General features: G+C 49.6%; 1 protein-coding gene across 6 annotated transcripts in view; it reads right to left on the reverse strand.

Moving 5' to 3' along the window:
* Positions 1-664: 664 nt before the first annotated feature.
* The window catches only part of Perm1 (PPARGC1 and ESRR induced regulator, muscle 1), a 40,242-nt gene continuing 24,740 nt past the window's right edge, over positions 665-16,166 (reverse strand). For 3 of the 6 annotated variants that reach the window (XM_008852560.2, XM_017803046.2, XM_029555868.1), the window contains exons 2-4: positions 2,119-4,586; positions 1,387-1,512; positions 665-1,138 (exon numbers count right to left, since the gene is read on the reverse strand). In XM_008852560.2, the coding sequence (XP_008850782.1) occupies positions 1,026-1,138; positions 1,387-1,512; positions 2,119-4,297 (2,418 nt within the window). In that variant the 5' untranslated portion in view covers positions 4,298-4,586 and the 3' untranslated portion in view covers positions 665-1,025. Of the gene's footprint in view, positions 1,139-1,386; positions 1,513-2,118; positions 4,587-5,301; positions 5,373-14,741; positions 14,781-16,166 lie in introns of those variants that run through there. The other 3 variants (XM_008852561.2, XM_008852559.2, XM_029555870.1) reach the window with 3 other exon arrangements.

Below are 16,166 nucleotides of genomic sequence, written 5' to 3' on the forward strand. Positions count from 1 at the left end.
AGTATTGTTGGGTAAATAGAGTAAGACTAGTCAGAGAGATTAACACTATAAACAAGAAAGAGAGATTTTATTGGTGCTGTGTCACTGTGTCCCCCCCTGAGCAACCAGATTCCCCCATCATCCTAGGGACTTCATGTGCTGCCTTGAGCAGAACCCCACTCTGCACTGGCTATCGCTGTGCCACCTTAGTCTCCTCATCTATCTTCTCACTCTACAACTCCCCTCAGCCTTGGTTCCTTAAAAGCTCCATATGGGACAGTCTCAGGATACAATTCTTCCATAGGAGGCCACCAAATTCTATCTGCACCTTATCCAAGACTCTCAGAGAAGATCCAGCCCTGCCCCCACATTGCAGGGGCTTCAGAAGCCTCCTCTGGAGGTGTTTCCCAGGACCTGATCACTGACTCAGGCGAGGCCTATGCAAGTTATAGCTGTGGTGCCTCAGGGCTCAGAGCCTTGGAGGTCCTTGCCAGCTCAACTTGCCTGTGAATAGGGCAGAGTCCTTGGACTGTCTCCACCAAGCCTTGAATCCACTCAGTACCCTCATCTCAGCCCTTCCCAGACCCAGTGGGGCCTTGTTACTCTGACACTTGACCCTGTGGAGTCCTCTCTTGCTGCTCTTCCTACCTACATGACCAAATGAAAGGCAGCATACCAAGTTAAGTTAGATTTCAGATAACAATTTTTTTCAAATAAGTACATCCCAAGAATTGCATGTATATTCAAACTGAGCCGGGTGCCCCAGAGTTTTTAGTTGCTAATCTGATGCCCTATTACCCAGTTCCCTCCTCAGTGCCCACTCAACCAAAATCCTGAATCTCTACTCTCCCAGGTATGGTAAGTGAACTTGGTAATAGCCACTGGCTGGACCCTCAGGTGGAGTCCAAGGGAGTCAGTACCAAGAACACTGGTTCTCTCCTAGATGACGTAGAAGATGGGTCAAAGGATAAGGAGAAGAGCAGCACCTTGTCCTGGGCACATGGGTTCATCTTCATGTCCTGTACTTCAGCAGGCCGGCCTGGCTACTAGCAGCTGGAGCTTGGGCTGGAACTGGGGCTTAGGCTGTGGTTACGCCCTTGCCTCACCTGACGGCGGAAGTAGCGGATAGCAGAGATGGTGCCAATGTTGGCCAGCAAGACTGTAAAAGAAGCAGAAGCTCTCCTGAGCGCCAGCTCTGGCTTCCCACTTCCTTCTGCCTACATGATCTCAAAGGACAAAACAAGGACAGCTTTGTATTGGAGGTCAGTCAGCAATGAGAAAAGATCAAAGAGTACCTGAACCTCCCATGTACCCTTCATCCCTGCTGGCACAGCAGATGAGGTAGACAGTCCAGCCCCTGAGTCTTACTTCCAAGCACAACACCCTCTGTTCTTAGGGGCCCCAGACCTGTTTTCCAAGCATCTGGGGCATGTAGATCTGAAGTTCTCACAGCCCAAGTAGCAAAGGCGACAAACACCAGGCACATATCATTCTGGCTGAAGGTAAATGAGGCAAAGGGACTCCGGAGCTCCCCTGGAAAGACAAGCACACTCTTAGTTGCCCCTCTCTGAGACACGCCTGCCCAGAACATGCCTGCTCTAGGATACCATCTGCCCCAGACACATTTGTTTGAGTCAGATCTTGCCCATGATTTCTCTTCCTTGAGACACTGCATGTTGAGTCAAGACAATTGGGGGATTTTCCCTTAGGATCTTCTGTTCTATGGTCGATGAAATAGTCTCCAAAGGAGAAAGGAGATATTGTTTCATAGTGCTTCATGCAGCATAGCCTGAGTGGGAATGGGCCCCTAGCAGCTAGGAATTGCCCCCATAGAAGCTGGAAAAGTGTTCCTGCTGGCACCTGAGCCTGGACTTACGACAGTGGTCAGTGTAGAGCCAAAATGCTGAACGGTTTTGGTGCCTGGCCTGAGCTGCCCCATCTGGACTGTGTCCTGGGATGGCTAGGACTCGTCCTTCCCTCCCAGTAGTTCCCTGAGTGTGTACACACACACACACACACACACACTGGCTGATGGCCAGAATCCTTCCCTGTCCCTCCCCCATATCTCCCCTTGGCCTAGCTCCCTGGACAAAGTGTTCCCAGGACCTGGATGGGGCTTGAGACCTAAGCCACACCTACCTGGTTCTCTGACTATCAAGCCAAGTTGCTCTGCTGTTTCTGAAGCAGGCTTGGGGAATGCCTCAGGCCCCACTTCCCTGGAAAGCTCTGAGGTCTGCAGCTGGAGAAAGGTAGTTGGTGGCAGTGTGCTCTCAAATCCTTCCTGGCTAAAGAAGTGTTCATAAGCCTCAGGGATGGAGATAGGTACCAAGTCTCCAGGGGGAGCATCTGCCACAGCCTCTGCTCTCAGGAGTGGGGCTGGAGAGTGTCCTCTCTGGCAACTTGACCTTTGGGCTTGGCAGTCCTGGAAAAAGAACTCACATGTGTCAGGCCACTGGACTTCATCCAGGGCCTGACTGGCTGCTGCCTCATCTTCTACATCTTCATCTTCCTCCTTGATGGTGTCACAGAAAAAGAACTCATAGGCCTCAGGGAGAGTCACTGCAAAACAGCTTCTAGGCTCAGGTTCTTTTGAGGCAGAGGGGGTAGGGGGTGGCAGGTGCTTGAGGATCCGGGGCTGGGGAGGGCGGGACCCAACAGCCACAGCATCCCAGGCTGTAGAACCCCCACGGCTCCCTGAAGCTGTCCTTGGGGCTGGTGGCCAGGCTGAGGTTAGAGAAGGTGGACCTGTAGGCTCCCCTGACCCTGATTCCTCATGGCTGGGTACAGCCATGGAGAATCGTACTTTCTTCTTCTTGGGGTTTTGGACAGGACCTAGGCAGGACTCCACCGAGGAGTAGCCAGAGGTCCCTGGTGAGAGCTCCCTTCCTGGCTTCTCTAGATGTTCCCCTGGAGGCACAATCACCTCTGTGTCCACCATTGCAGCTTCAGCCTTGGAAACAGGGGGTAAAAAAGGCATAGCAGGTGTAGACACACCCACTTCAGACTCAGCCTGGGAAACAGAATGAGGCAGATCAGTACACAGCACAACCACTGAAGCAGGCATAGAAGAATCCACCTCTGTCTTGATTCCTGGACCTGCTGCAGGTAGGTCCACATGCAGTTGAGGTGTGCAGGCAGACACAGATTCAGCCTTGTCTAGTTGAGGCATGGAGGCAGGTGCAGACAAAACCTTCTCAGGATCCAAGGCAGGTGTAGACAGATTCATATTTTGTTGAAGTTTGAAGGAAAGTATGTCATACTTGGAGGCATGTGTAGACAAAATTAGGTCAGATTGAGACTCTGAGGTATGTTCTGACAAAACCATGTAAGGTTGAGGCTTGGAGGTGAGTATAGACAAAGCTGTGTCTGGTTGAGACTTGGAGACAGGTATAGAGAGAGTCACATCTGGCTTGATAATGAAGACATCTGAATGAGCCTCCTGGACAGGTTTGGATACCATGTGTAGCTCAGCTCTTGGTGTCATTCTGATCTGATCTGTACCTTGTTTGGTTATTAGAACAGGCGTAGACAGATCCAAGCCTGACCCTTGTCTGGCAACTTGCTCAGAGGTACTAGAGCCATGTTCAGAAGCACCTGCAGAATCTGGCTCTGGCTTATTTTGCTGGTCTTTTGCCATCAGCTTTTCTGGCCCAGTCGCAAGGCCCTCCTCAGGCCTGGTCTCACTCAGCAGCGAGGAGCCCATCTGGACAGTAGTAGGACCCAGAGGTCCTGAGCACTTGCTCCCCTTTGTACCTACAGCACGCCTCTTCTTGCGGCCAGGGCTCCACAGTGAGGCTCCGGGACTGTCAGGAGTCCTCTGAGGGGTAGCACTATGACCAGGGGACTCAGGACTTCGAGAGGATTCTCCAGAGGGGCTGGGGGCAGGTCCCTGCAAAAGCCTCTGCATCTTGTCTCTGGAAGTTGCTGACCCTGGGAGGGATAAGCCCTGGTCAGGAAGGGCACCGTCAGGGCAGAGGAACAGTAGACCTTCTGATTGTATGGACGTGCCGGCTACCTGCTGACTGGACCCCTGAGCCAGGACAGGCTCACACTGAGACCTGCTGACCAGTTGCTGAGTGGCCACGTACTCCACCTCACAGCCCTGCTGGCCCCTCCCCCTGGAATCCAGCTGCCCAATGAAGAGGGGTGGAGGCCCAGGGGGGCTGCTGCCACTGCTGTCCCCTTGGTCAATGTCACTGGACAAGAGCTCGTCACCAGAGGCCAAGCCAGCCTGCAGGAGGCCACACTCGTCAGCAGTGGCTGAGAACTCGGCCCACTCTCGGTCACTGAGCTGGACACTATACTGGAAGTTGTCCATTGCTGGTCAACAGAGGCACTAGAGTGATAACAAGACTTTGGGCCAGGTAGGGTCTTCACAAATCCAGGCCCCATGCACCAAGCAGCACATACTGCCACTACCCCACCTGCCCTAGTAACACCGGCCCCTTCCCTGGCAGTTCATTTCCATCTGGAGGTAACACAGAAGAGAAACTCTGCTTCTTCCAAATCTAATTCATTCTTTCTTCTGAGTTAGAAATCTCCAACTCCAGCTCCCCCTATTTTCAAATCAGCTCCAAATAACTTTACCATGACACACTGTCACAATCCTAAAATGAAATATAATTTCATATTAGTGAAGCAAGCTAAAGACTAGTGTTGGTCATATTTGAATGATATTCCCTCTTGAGATCTGTTCAGTGGGATCGACTTCTTTTCTCTACTTCTATAAACAAAGGTCTGCAATGAAGGCCACCCACTAGGGATAGTCATCCCTGGCCTGTCCTCCACTGACAGCTAACCACAGAAAAGGAGCTGTAGTATCCAGCAGGTGACTAGCCTTCTGGATGGTGACCTTCCACCAGCTTTGGCAGGAACAGGCTTCTTGAGCTCACCAAGGTCACACTGGTACTGGCCATAGCCTGCTCAGAAGTCTGCAAGAAGAGCCTGGGCCAGAGGTCACAGAATACAGATAAGCCCCCTGAACCCCCATCAGCCCCCTCTGGCTATCCTTAGGGTCTATACTACCACCTAGTTCTGCCCAACTGCCCAAGGCTTCATTTTGCCTCATCATAGGAAAACAAGGTGATCAGAGCTGACCAGGACCTCCAGCCTCTACCCTCTATAGTGTCTGCTCTTTGCGCCTTGATCAGATACTGCAAGAATCAAGAGGATGAGAGGTCACTATGACTGGTAGAGTCCTGAGTGGGAAAAGCCACTGGGGATTTCAGACCCACCAACCCTTTCTCCCCTCTCTAGCCGCTAAAGAGGCCATAGTGACCATTAGGACCTCCAGACAGAATAGAGGAGCTGAGTTTGTCCTACCTGGGTCTCAGCAGCCAGTAGAGCTGAGACAGTAGAGCTAGGCATCTAGCAGCCTTTCCCCAAGAAGCATGGTGCTGGACTTCTTACTGCAAGCTCCACCCCCAATGCCAAAAATATCCCATCGCTGGGCTCACTTATGACTCGTGCAGGTCTCAATGCCAGGCCACAAATAGATGGCATTTGAGGGGCCTCCAGCTATATGAGGGACATCTTCCTGGTGTAGCCAGGGGCTGGTACCAGCTAAGGTCACATCCAAATGCAATTAGCAAAACCTGTCCTGTGATCAACACCATACAGGTCTCCCTTTCCAAACAGAAGGTTACCTGTACTTCCAGCTTACTATGAAACTTCAAATCCATCTGTCACTTGAATCTCTAGCCCAACTTTACAGGCAGCTTTGCCACCCTGGGTCTGATATCCAGGACCCACAGGAGTTTCCTGAGCATTTATTCCTTGCTAAACCTTCAAGGGGTCCTGGAGGAAAATAGAGCATTCATTGCTTTTGTGAGGGGCTCCTAAGATATCCATGGACCCTGGGCCTCAAAAAGGACTGAGAGGGGCCAAGAAGACAGTAAATTCAATGGATGGCCCAAAACAGGGTGGCCACTCTTTCCCCACAGATATGGACAGGCCAACAAGCATCTGTACTAGACCCCTTGCCAGCCATTGACCACCTTTCTATAAACTCATGAATTCTAAGAGAGGCACTAGGAGGCCCTTCTTTCTGAAGGGCATGAGATATAGGGAGGGTAACTTGCACACAGCCACATAGCCAACAAGTGGCCAAGTAGGGTCCTTAAGTCTTGCTTGCTCTATTTTTTATTTTTATTTAACATGACCTAGGATGACTTCAGACTTGTTTTATAGTCTAGTCTGACTTCTAATTTGCAATTATCTTACTTCAGCCTCCCAAGATTTGGGGTTACAAGCATGTGCCAGAATTCCTGAATGCCTTCTATCCTCTTAAAAAATTGGTTCCACTAGACTTGGTTATGTATGACAGTAATCCCACTTGGGAAAAAGAGGCAGGAAGATCAGGAGTTCAAGGACATCTTCAATTACACTTCAAATTTGAAGCTGGCCTGGGCTATCTGAGGTCTTATTTCAGAAAAAAAAGGGAAATGGCTGGGGAAATGGCTCAGTGGCTAAGAGCACTTACTGTTCTTGGAGAGGATTCAAATTTGGTTCCCAACATCCACATGGTGGCTCACAACCCTCCTAACTCTAGTTCCAAGGGATCTAACACCCTCTGAAGACACTGTATGCATGTGGTGCACTTTCATACACACAAGCAAAACACTCATATATCTGAAATAAAAATAATTCAATATATTTTTTAAAGAATTCTTTGTCTGCCTCAAAAACCATGAAAATATTCTTCCTATTACTTATCCCAAACTACCTGGCACTGGTTTTCATGAGTGTAAAAGAGAGTCATGCACAGTTGGTTCCCATACAAATTCTGAACACCCAACATTACATCCTGCAAAGACAGCAGTGTCACCTCATCACAGGATGGGAGGTGCATACATGTGGGCCTGTGTCCAAGGGCACAGCAGCTAAGCCTCACATGGACTTCATGAGATGAAAAGGCCTTGGAAGGCTGAGTCAGGGGATGATATAATCTGACACAGGCTTTTAGACAGTTGCCTTGACTTCCCCATGCTGAGGGAGTATAGGGTCAGCAAGAGGTAAGTGGGGGCAGCAGGACTAGGGTAGAAAAATATCTTACTATGGAGCCAGGTGAACAAACTTCGTGGAAACAACCTTCAGTGGAGTTGGCTCAGCCTTCAGAGAGAAGTCCTTTCTTCTACCCCTACCCAAACTATGAACCTTCTCCATAAGGAGTGAGAAGTGAGAGATGTTTGTCTAAAAGGAAGGATCCAGGCAGGGATCTGTAACTCATCTCAATCTAGGCAGGAAGATGGCACGTTTATAACCCAGATCTCTGGTCAATGTTTCAATTATGAATAGAGACAACAGCTGGGTCAGTGGGCACAAATGAATTGATGAAAGGAGGGATGGCCCATAGGGCCACTGGGCTAAGATAAGTAGGCACCCTACTCCAGGCAAAAAAGGAGAAATGAGGAGCTTTGCCTGCTGTGCCCCTGTAGGCCACGAGAGGGCACCAAACTCCACTGGGCACCAGACAGAGGGGTTGAGCCAGCCTCATAACCTAGTGGTCTCTGGATTGGGCTCCTTCCATCCTAGGACAGACAGGGATGGGTAGAGGTTTCTCAGGGGCTTTCCAAAGTGCTTTTTATGAGGCCATGTAGCTCAGCAAGTAAAGAAGTTTGCTGTCAAACTTGATAAACTGAATTTGATGCCTCGGACCAACATGGTAGGAGAAAAAGGGCTCCCACAGGTTGTCCTCTTCCTTGCCTCTACAAACACACCATGGCATGCATGTCACACACACACACACACACACACACACACACACAGGTACACAATTTTTTCTTAAGTAAGGACTAACTGAATAAATAACTACATGTCAGACCTGGGCTTCTGTCTTTCTTTTTAAAATAGAAAATAGTCTTATTGAGATTAACACATGATAAACTGCAAATGTTTAAAGTATAGAATGCTAGGCTTTGACATATGCATGCAGCTAGGATGCCACCTCCAGAAAACCAATCACTCCATCACCCAGAGTCACCTGTTGCCCTGGTGATTCTTTCCTTCCCTCCCTTTAAGGCATAATTGCCAATTTTCTGTCAATGTGAAGTGAGCCAACTTATCTAGAATTTTAAGTAACTGGAATCATCATTATGTACTTGTTTGTACTGTATTAAAGAATACAACATATTAAGATTCATCCATACTATTGCATTTTTCTTTTTTGTTTGTTTTTTGAGATAGTCTCACACTGTAGCTCATGATGACCTCAAACCCAAGATAACCCTGCTGCCTCAGACTCCTGAGTTTTGGGATTACAGATACTGAGTCACCATACTTGGCTAGCATTTATCATTTAAAGAATATATTTATTTATTTATTTTTATTTTACATGTACAAGTGTTTGGCCTGCATGTATATAAGTGCACCATGTCATGCAATGCCTGCAGAGGCCAAAAGAGGGCATCAGATCCCCTGAAACTGGAGCTACAGATGGTTAGCTGTTGTGTGGGTGCTGGAAATCAAACCCAGGTCCTCTGTAGGTGCGTGCACCCATGTCGTACAATGCCTGAGGTGGTCGGAAGAGGTGGTCAGATCCCCTGGAACTGGAGTTATGGACAGTTGTTAGCTGACATGTGGGTGCTGGGATTCGAACCTGGGTCTTCTGCAAGAACAACCAGTGTTCTTAACCGCTGAGCCATCTCTCCAGCCCCATCATTTTTGGGGGGGGTCATTTTGAGACAGGGTCTCCCTGTAGCCCCAGCTGTCCTGGATTCACTATGGAGACCAGGCTGGCCTAGAACTTACAGAGATCCACCTGCCTCTGCCTCCCGAATGCTGGGATTAAAGGTGTGCGCCACCACGCCTGGCTCATTTTTTAACTTTTAAAAAAAATTACATTTATAGCTGGATGTTGTGGTACACACCTTTAATCCAAGCACTTGGGAGGCAGAGGCAGGAGGAACTCTGTGAGTTCAAGGCCAGCCTGGTCTACATAGTGAGTTCCAAGCCACCTGGGGCTACAGGGAGACCCTGTCTCAAGAAGACAAAAAATATATATATTTATGTATTTATTGTGTGCGTATGTGTATGTGGGCATGCACATACCACACACAGCATGTGTGTGAAGGTCAGAGAACAATTTATGGGAGTTGGTTCTCTCCTTCTACCATGTGGCTTCCAAGGATAAACTCAGGTCACCAGGCCCGATGGCATGCACCCTTACCTGCTGAGGTTCCTTACCAGCCCCCTCTTAAAGGTTTTATTACCTTTCCATAATGCCACGGTCTGGGGATTAAGCCCTTAACATGGGGAGGGGAAACATCAGAACAATTTCAGACCCAGGTGTGATGAGGGACTTCAAATATCCAATTGTGATCCTCTCGTATCCATGCTCAGATATCAGGCCCACTGTGGACAGCAGCCCATTAAGTACACCTGAAGCTACCAGCTAGGTGTTATAGTTAGACTAGATTCCACAGACATCTCTATGATAATTACAGGCACTTGCTACAGAAAGTGATCATGCATCCATCACTGGGTGGTCTCTTTATCTTCATTCTCTAGTTATTACAATATAGGAACTCTTTCTAGGTTCAGCCACTCTCACTTCTTCATCCCATGACCTCTGGGTGATCTTGCATATGTAATTCAACCTTCAGGAACTGTATTTGTGTTTACAGCAACTATTATTTACATTTGTTAAATGAATTACATAGAAATTATACTCATTGTTTATTGCTGTATAACAAAAACTAAGTCTCTGGAAACAGCAAGCACTTATATATGATCTCACAGCTTCTGATAGGACCCTTCAAGGAGTGGCTCAGCTGATAGCCTTCACTTAGAGTCTTTCAGGACAAGAAGACATGGTAGGGCTATGGTGTAGACTCATTGTCACTGTCATTGACAGGAGCCCTCAGGTCTGCTTTCCTCCAGGAGAAGATGATTCCCCACAGCAAAGGACGAAAGAGTAACAGGGACCAGAGACTGAACAAGAGGAACCTTACGACCTCAACTGCACAATACCTCACTACCTATCGTGGTAGGCGGGAAAATATTCTAAGGAGAGGCATTTGTGCCCTTCCCTTTAGCTCTCTGACTATTAAGACAATGGATCCCAAGAAACTAGAGTTTCTCCAGGGGCCGTATACTGTGAGAAGGAAAGAGCTGGCACCCAGGTACTAGCCAGAGAGAGTTTGTCTCCTTGGAAAGAGATTGTACACAGTTCCAACAACTTGTCATACCACCTTGCAGGAAACACTGGAGCTAAGTCAATGATAAGTTAATCATGGACATGACCAGGTCTGCTTAGTTGTACATTTTTCTTAATTTCTATTTAAACCTAAACCCCATATCAAGACCCTGAAGATGGACTGGCGGGGGGGGCGGGGGGGGGCATTGGACCTCTTTATTCCTCTTCCCAATGTGACATGTTGAATAAATCTCCTTACTATGTCTTTTACTTATCTCTTTAATTGGCCTATTGAGGATAGGTGGCCAAGCTTTGTTGGGTTACTAAAGCCTAGACTTTGACCTTAACAACTCAGGTAACAACACAGGCTAACTAACTCCCTGTGGCCCATAAGGACTGTTGGGAGCTATCTCCAAGGCTGCTAACTTGTTTCTCTAGTATTACTAGGGGATGGGGGGGGGCTCAGGGAGTAGATAGAGAGCAACCAAGCACAGGCATGGGATCCTAGGAATGAAGCACCCCTTGGGTTTGGCAGATGAGCTATTAGCCCTTCACCTCTTACAAGCCAGGGATCCAAGCAGCCCAGCTCCATCCCCACCCCAACTTCCAATGAATGTAATTTAATGGGCATGACCAGCAACTTCTACACCCATGGGGACTGATTCCTTTCCCCATTTCAAATACTTCTGAGCTCTGTCATTGTTTAATCCTCAAAAATTGACCCATAGCAGACAGAGGACCCAGACATATAGACTAGACACCAGGGGGGTGTGCAGATCACCCAGAAATGCACAGAAATTTAGCATTTATTGACCCTAGGTCTCGTCCAAGCACTGGGATTGAAGGAGGCTACTGGAGATAACTTGAAGGAGCTATGACAGGCATCCTCCCTAGCCAGAAGAGAGACTTCAACTGCAATTCAGCAGGAAGCCTCTGTAAGACAAGAGCCAAGACACATAAACTAGGGGAGAGTGAAAGACAGGAAATGACCCAAAGTCTATCCCCCAGGGGACTGATCTGAGGTGTGAAAAGGGCTGGACATGTATGGAAGGGTGGGGAGGACAGGAAGGTCCCATACTATGAAAGGAAGCACCCATAGTTTGGTGCTGTAACTCCTACCATGACAGCTCTGCAGTAAAGCATTTGCAGGTCAATATGCCTCAGCTAGAGCAGTGGGTGACAAGATACTGGAGCTGCATGTACCCTCAAATGCTGAGAAGGGGCAGTCTTAAGGGGGGATAACAAACTATCCCTCTGGTGCTTGCCCTATTGCCCACCCCCACCACCATAACTGATTCCTCACTAAAGGGTCCCAGCCTCAGCTTCGACTATGCTTCTATTAACCCAACACACACCTCAATCTCCCAGCTCCACCTTTCCTCCACACTGATTGATTAGATCAGTATAGTTGAACTTTGCTGTTCCAGGGACAAAAGTGAAAGACACAGTTGTGGCCCTGGCTTCCTGGAACCCCATCTAGGTAGGCCCAGGTAATATTGAAGGAGCCTGCAATAGGCAGGATGGTCTGAGATGAATGGGGGAAAAGAAAAAATTTGGAGAAGGGGCAGAGTAAAAAGTGCCAAGGACCTTCTTGTCTAAGTGTGGATGCCTCAGAGCTAAAGAGATCCTGAGGGCTAAGTGGGGCTCTTACAGCAGATCCCTTTGGCAATAGTGCCTAGAACAGACTATAGGAGTAAGACAGGTAGTAAGGCAGAGAGACCAGGAGGGGGCAAATATGGCCCACTTCCTAGTGTTCTCTCAGGTGGCATTTCCAGTGGCCACACAGGTAAAGAATGCCCCCCTTTCCTGAAAATGTGAGCCTTAGTTTCAAGCAGGCCCTAACCTCCCCCTTCTCCATGTACCTTTCTGCACTGAATGGTTCTTCCACCTCCCCCACACAGACTCTTCCTGCCAAGAAGGTCCTCCTTTGCTCAGTTCTGAAGGCCATAGCACCTAGTCCACATTGCTGCCCACTGTCTGAGATCACTGCCCTCAGTCCCTGCAAACTCAGAAATTTGAGAAGCAGTGGGGCAATGTGGAGTGTCAGGCTTAACAAGAACTTATAGATTTCTCCCAGGTGTGTAGTTCTATCTAAGAAGATCCAGGGACAGCCTACTGGAGGAGGTAGTAGGTCAGCCTATGGTAGAATGACTCACTTCCTGGTATCCCTGTCTGGGCAAGTGTTGGGCAAGTGCCTGAAGAACTCAGTTGTCTTGGAAATGGATCTAGATGCAATTCTTTGCAGACTGAGCTTGTGATAGGGCCACCCTCTCCCACAACTACAGCACAGCCCTCAGCAGCAACCCTGGGGGCAAGGGAGGCACAGGCAGCCTAATGGTGACTTTGGGGAGTATAAGACTAAATGTCCATTGCATCCTGGCCTTACTGCCTGGTGTCCTCAGTGATACCCAGCTGCAGAGTCTAGGAACCAGTGGTCCTTTCTAGCCTGTTGTATATGGATCCCTACCTATATGGCAGGAAGGGGACTTAAACTAGGGGAATGGGGCTCAACCTCGGTGGAAGCAGGCAGCTTTGTGCTGAACCATGAGAGGAAAGCAGAATCCAGGTGAGCAAACCTGAGGCTTCAGGGAAGAAGAGGTCAGTCCTCCCCCAAGTGCAGCATAACTCAACACAGCTCTCCACTTTCCAGGTCTGGAAAGGCATGGGAAGTTACCTTTTTAAAAATAAAGCTGGGCCAGCCTGGTCTACATAGCAAATGCCAGGCCAGCTGGGGCTACAGGGAGACCTTGTCTTAAAAAGACCAAAAAAAAAAACAGTAAAAATAAGGCTGGGGAACTAGTGTACACACCTTTAATCCCAGCACTCAGGAGGCAGAGGCAGGTGATCTCTGGGAGTTCAAGGCCAGCCTGGTCTATATAGCGAGTTCCAGGCCAGATGGGGCTACAGGAAAACCCTGTCTCAAAAAGACCAAACACACACACACACACACACACACACACACAAACCACCACCCCCCCAAAAAAAATCAGGGGCTGGAGAGATGGCTCAGTGGTTAAGTGCACTGGCTGCTTTTGCAGAGGACTCGAGTTCAAGTTCCAACACCCACATGGTGGCTAACAATCATCTGTAACTCCAGTTGCAGGGAATCTGATGCCCTCTTTTGGCCTCCTGGGGCATCCCATGACATGGGTGCACTTACATACATGCAGGCAAAACACTTATACACATAAAATAAAAATAATAAAATATTTAAAAATAAAACAGGACTGAGATGACTCAGTAAGAGTGCTTGGTCTGCAAGTACAAGGACCTCCATTCAGTCTCCAGCACCCACACAAACCCAGGCATAGCTGTACCTTCTGTAACCCCAGCTTTGGGAAGCAGAGATTGGCACACTCCAAAAGCACACTGGCCAGTCAGTCTGGCCAAAACGGCCACTTTCCAGTTCAGTCTTAAGGCAATTATCTAGAGAAACGATAGAGGAAAACACCCAGTGGCCTGCTCTGGACTCTGTATGCCTGCCCATGGGTGGCTGTACCCACACTCTCATGTGTATGTGGCTAACACACACACACACACACACACACACACAGGGACCAAATTTTTTTTTTCTAAATAAGGAGAAAAACTAGACCAATACTATCTTCCAGAACTGAGACACAATTTGGAAAGCTTGATGAATGTCGCCTTCCTGGCTGTACCTCTTGGGAAACTCTGAGGGATGACCAAAGCAAAGCCAACCCTAGAGCACCAGAGGGCACAGTAGTCTGCCCAGCCTGCGTGTGAAGCACTGGAAAAGGAGTGAAAACGGAAAGGCTTAGTCTTGCAGTGGATGGGGCTTGGGAAATGGCGCTGTCTGAACTGCTGACAGTAGGAACTAGCAAGACCATTCACAAAAACAAAATAAAACAAAAATGTGACACAGACTTCGAAGGTACTCATTCTCTGATACAGTCTAGACCAAGACCAAGCCGGAGGGCAGGGCGCACCTCACCGCAGCCAGGGCCTCCAGAGACGTAAAAGGCACCCGGGTCTGTCGTGGCCGCAGCAGCACGCGACCTGCACGAGCACCTCTGGCGCCTCGGTAGCATGGCGCGAGGCTTCCTGGACTGGAAGGCCCTCACAGCTGGTCAGGAAGCGGTTCACCTCCGCCAGGCACTTGAAATCAGCTCAGTGCTTGCCCAGGACCACAGGGTCAGCGCTCAGGAGCGGCGGGCGATCAGCGGTCGGTGCCTGCGGTGGCGACTCTGCACACCTCCCACCCCCATGTATCACCGAACCTCACTTGTCACCGGCAGGCGACACAGGCTCTGCAGGTATCTCACGGTCATCTCCAGTTTTGTATGGCGGGAGCTCTGGAGGCAGGGATGGATGCAGTGGTGGGTGGCAACCTGGTGGTGATCCACCCTCGGGATCTCAGGGTCCCAGGGCCACAGTGAGCCCTGAGAGCTGGAGACCCTCCTAGTGCTTCTTCCTGCCCCGGCTCACATCCTTTCTGGGCGAGTCCAGGATAAGGGTCTTGAGCTGAGCGAGGCTCGCGTTGATGCGAGCTTGCCCCGCGTCTCCGTGACCCGCTTAGAGGACTCTAAGGTGGAGCAGAGGGCATTGTTCCGTGTTTCATCGTCTCTCCCCGCAACCCTCCTCCGCGTGCGGAGCCGAGACCCACCTTGTGGCGCACAGCTGTGTTGTGGAACGCGTCTGCGGTCCGGCTCGTGCTGGCCAGCGCGCCTGGCAAGGCGCTTGCAGGGGATGTCTGTGAGCACCGTGAGCCTGGCTCCCTGGCGACCTCCTGCTGAGTCTGGACATCAAGCCCCCGGGCGCGGCGCTCGCAGCTAGCTATTTAAGGCCGCATGGCAACTGGATGTGTGAATCCCACTAAGCCTAGGATCCCACACTCATCCCCGCCAGTGGGACATCTTGCCTCCAGTCCCGCCCTCTCCGACTGTGGCCAGCTACCCACCGCAGGACCAGCGACAAAGGCGAGCCAGATGCCCACAAGGGCAAAGCACCAAGACTAGTGCTCAAGCTGACCGGAGCGAAAACTGCGCAGTGCGGAGGCACCTGGCTCACTTCCCCGCAGAACGGAAACCCGGGTGGGTGTAGGGCTCAGTTTTCAGTGACCACTACATAGGAAATCTAAAAGGAAGTTCCTCCAGAGTGAGACCAGATCCATGCGTCTCCTCATGATCATGCCCCAGGCTCTAGCAGTCTCCCATATGTGTACAGTTGGACCCCGGTTGCTCTGGCACAATGCAGTACCCAGCAGGGAGCCTATGTCACTGGAGCCACGGACTTAGCCAACGCCAGCCCCTGAGCTGGAGAGAGGTCAGTTGGTCCGGGGCAGCTGTCCAGCAGGTGGCAGCAGCTGACACCCAGGGCAAGTGGAATGATGCCACCAGTCAGGCTAAACAACTTCATGGAATAGAATGTAAGGGTATCAGTGAAGGCAGGGTGATAACACAAGCCAGATGGGATGAGAATCATGGAGCTAAAATGATAAATCTAGATTACCCACCGAAAGTTAATCCAGCAAGGGAGAACTAAAAAAATTAGGATGAATTTATTTCCAAGGGGAATGAAAAAACAGGACCACTATTATTTTCATGGTTGCTGTTCATTCTGAGTTACCCTTTAGGGCATACAGGATTTTAGTACTCAGGTTCCCCAGCACACCACGGCCTGGCAAATGTTCTGCATGTATCCATCCAATGGAGTTTGCCTGAGACCACAATGGGGGCTAGACATCCTCCTGGTGCTTCAAATCTGGCTCTGGAGGCCTACAGCAAACACCAAATAACCACACCTTTGTAAGCCACAGAAAATAAGTGGCTAGATTGTTGAGGTATAGAAAATGCCACATTACACTGGGTGGTCCCAGAATCTTCACAATGGAGTCTTCAAAGCAAAGGCAACTTTCAAGGGCTCAGAAGGAGGAAAAGGCATTACCAAAGCATTCTAGGAAGGGATACAGGAAAGAAGGAAAGGGATAGACTAGGGCCAGCAGGCACAGGACAGGGGCTTCTGGCCCCAGAATGGGTAAGAGGAACCTTGAGGAGCTTTTATGGATAGGAGAATAAGCCATCTGGTACTA

The sequence above is a fragment of the Nannospalax galili genome, unplaced genomic scaffold (genome assembly GCF_000622305.1).
Source record: "Nannospalax galili isolate Female #2095 unplaced genomic scaffold, S.galili_v1.0 scaffold806, whole genome shotgun sequence".
NCBI classification, from domain to species: domain Eukaryota; kingdom Metazoa; phylum Chordata; class Mammalia; order Rodentia; family Spalacidae; genus Nannospalax; species Nannospalax galili.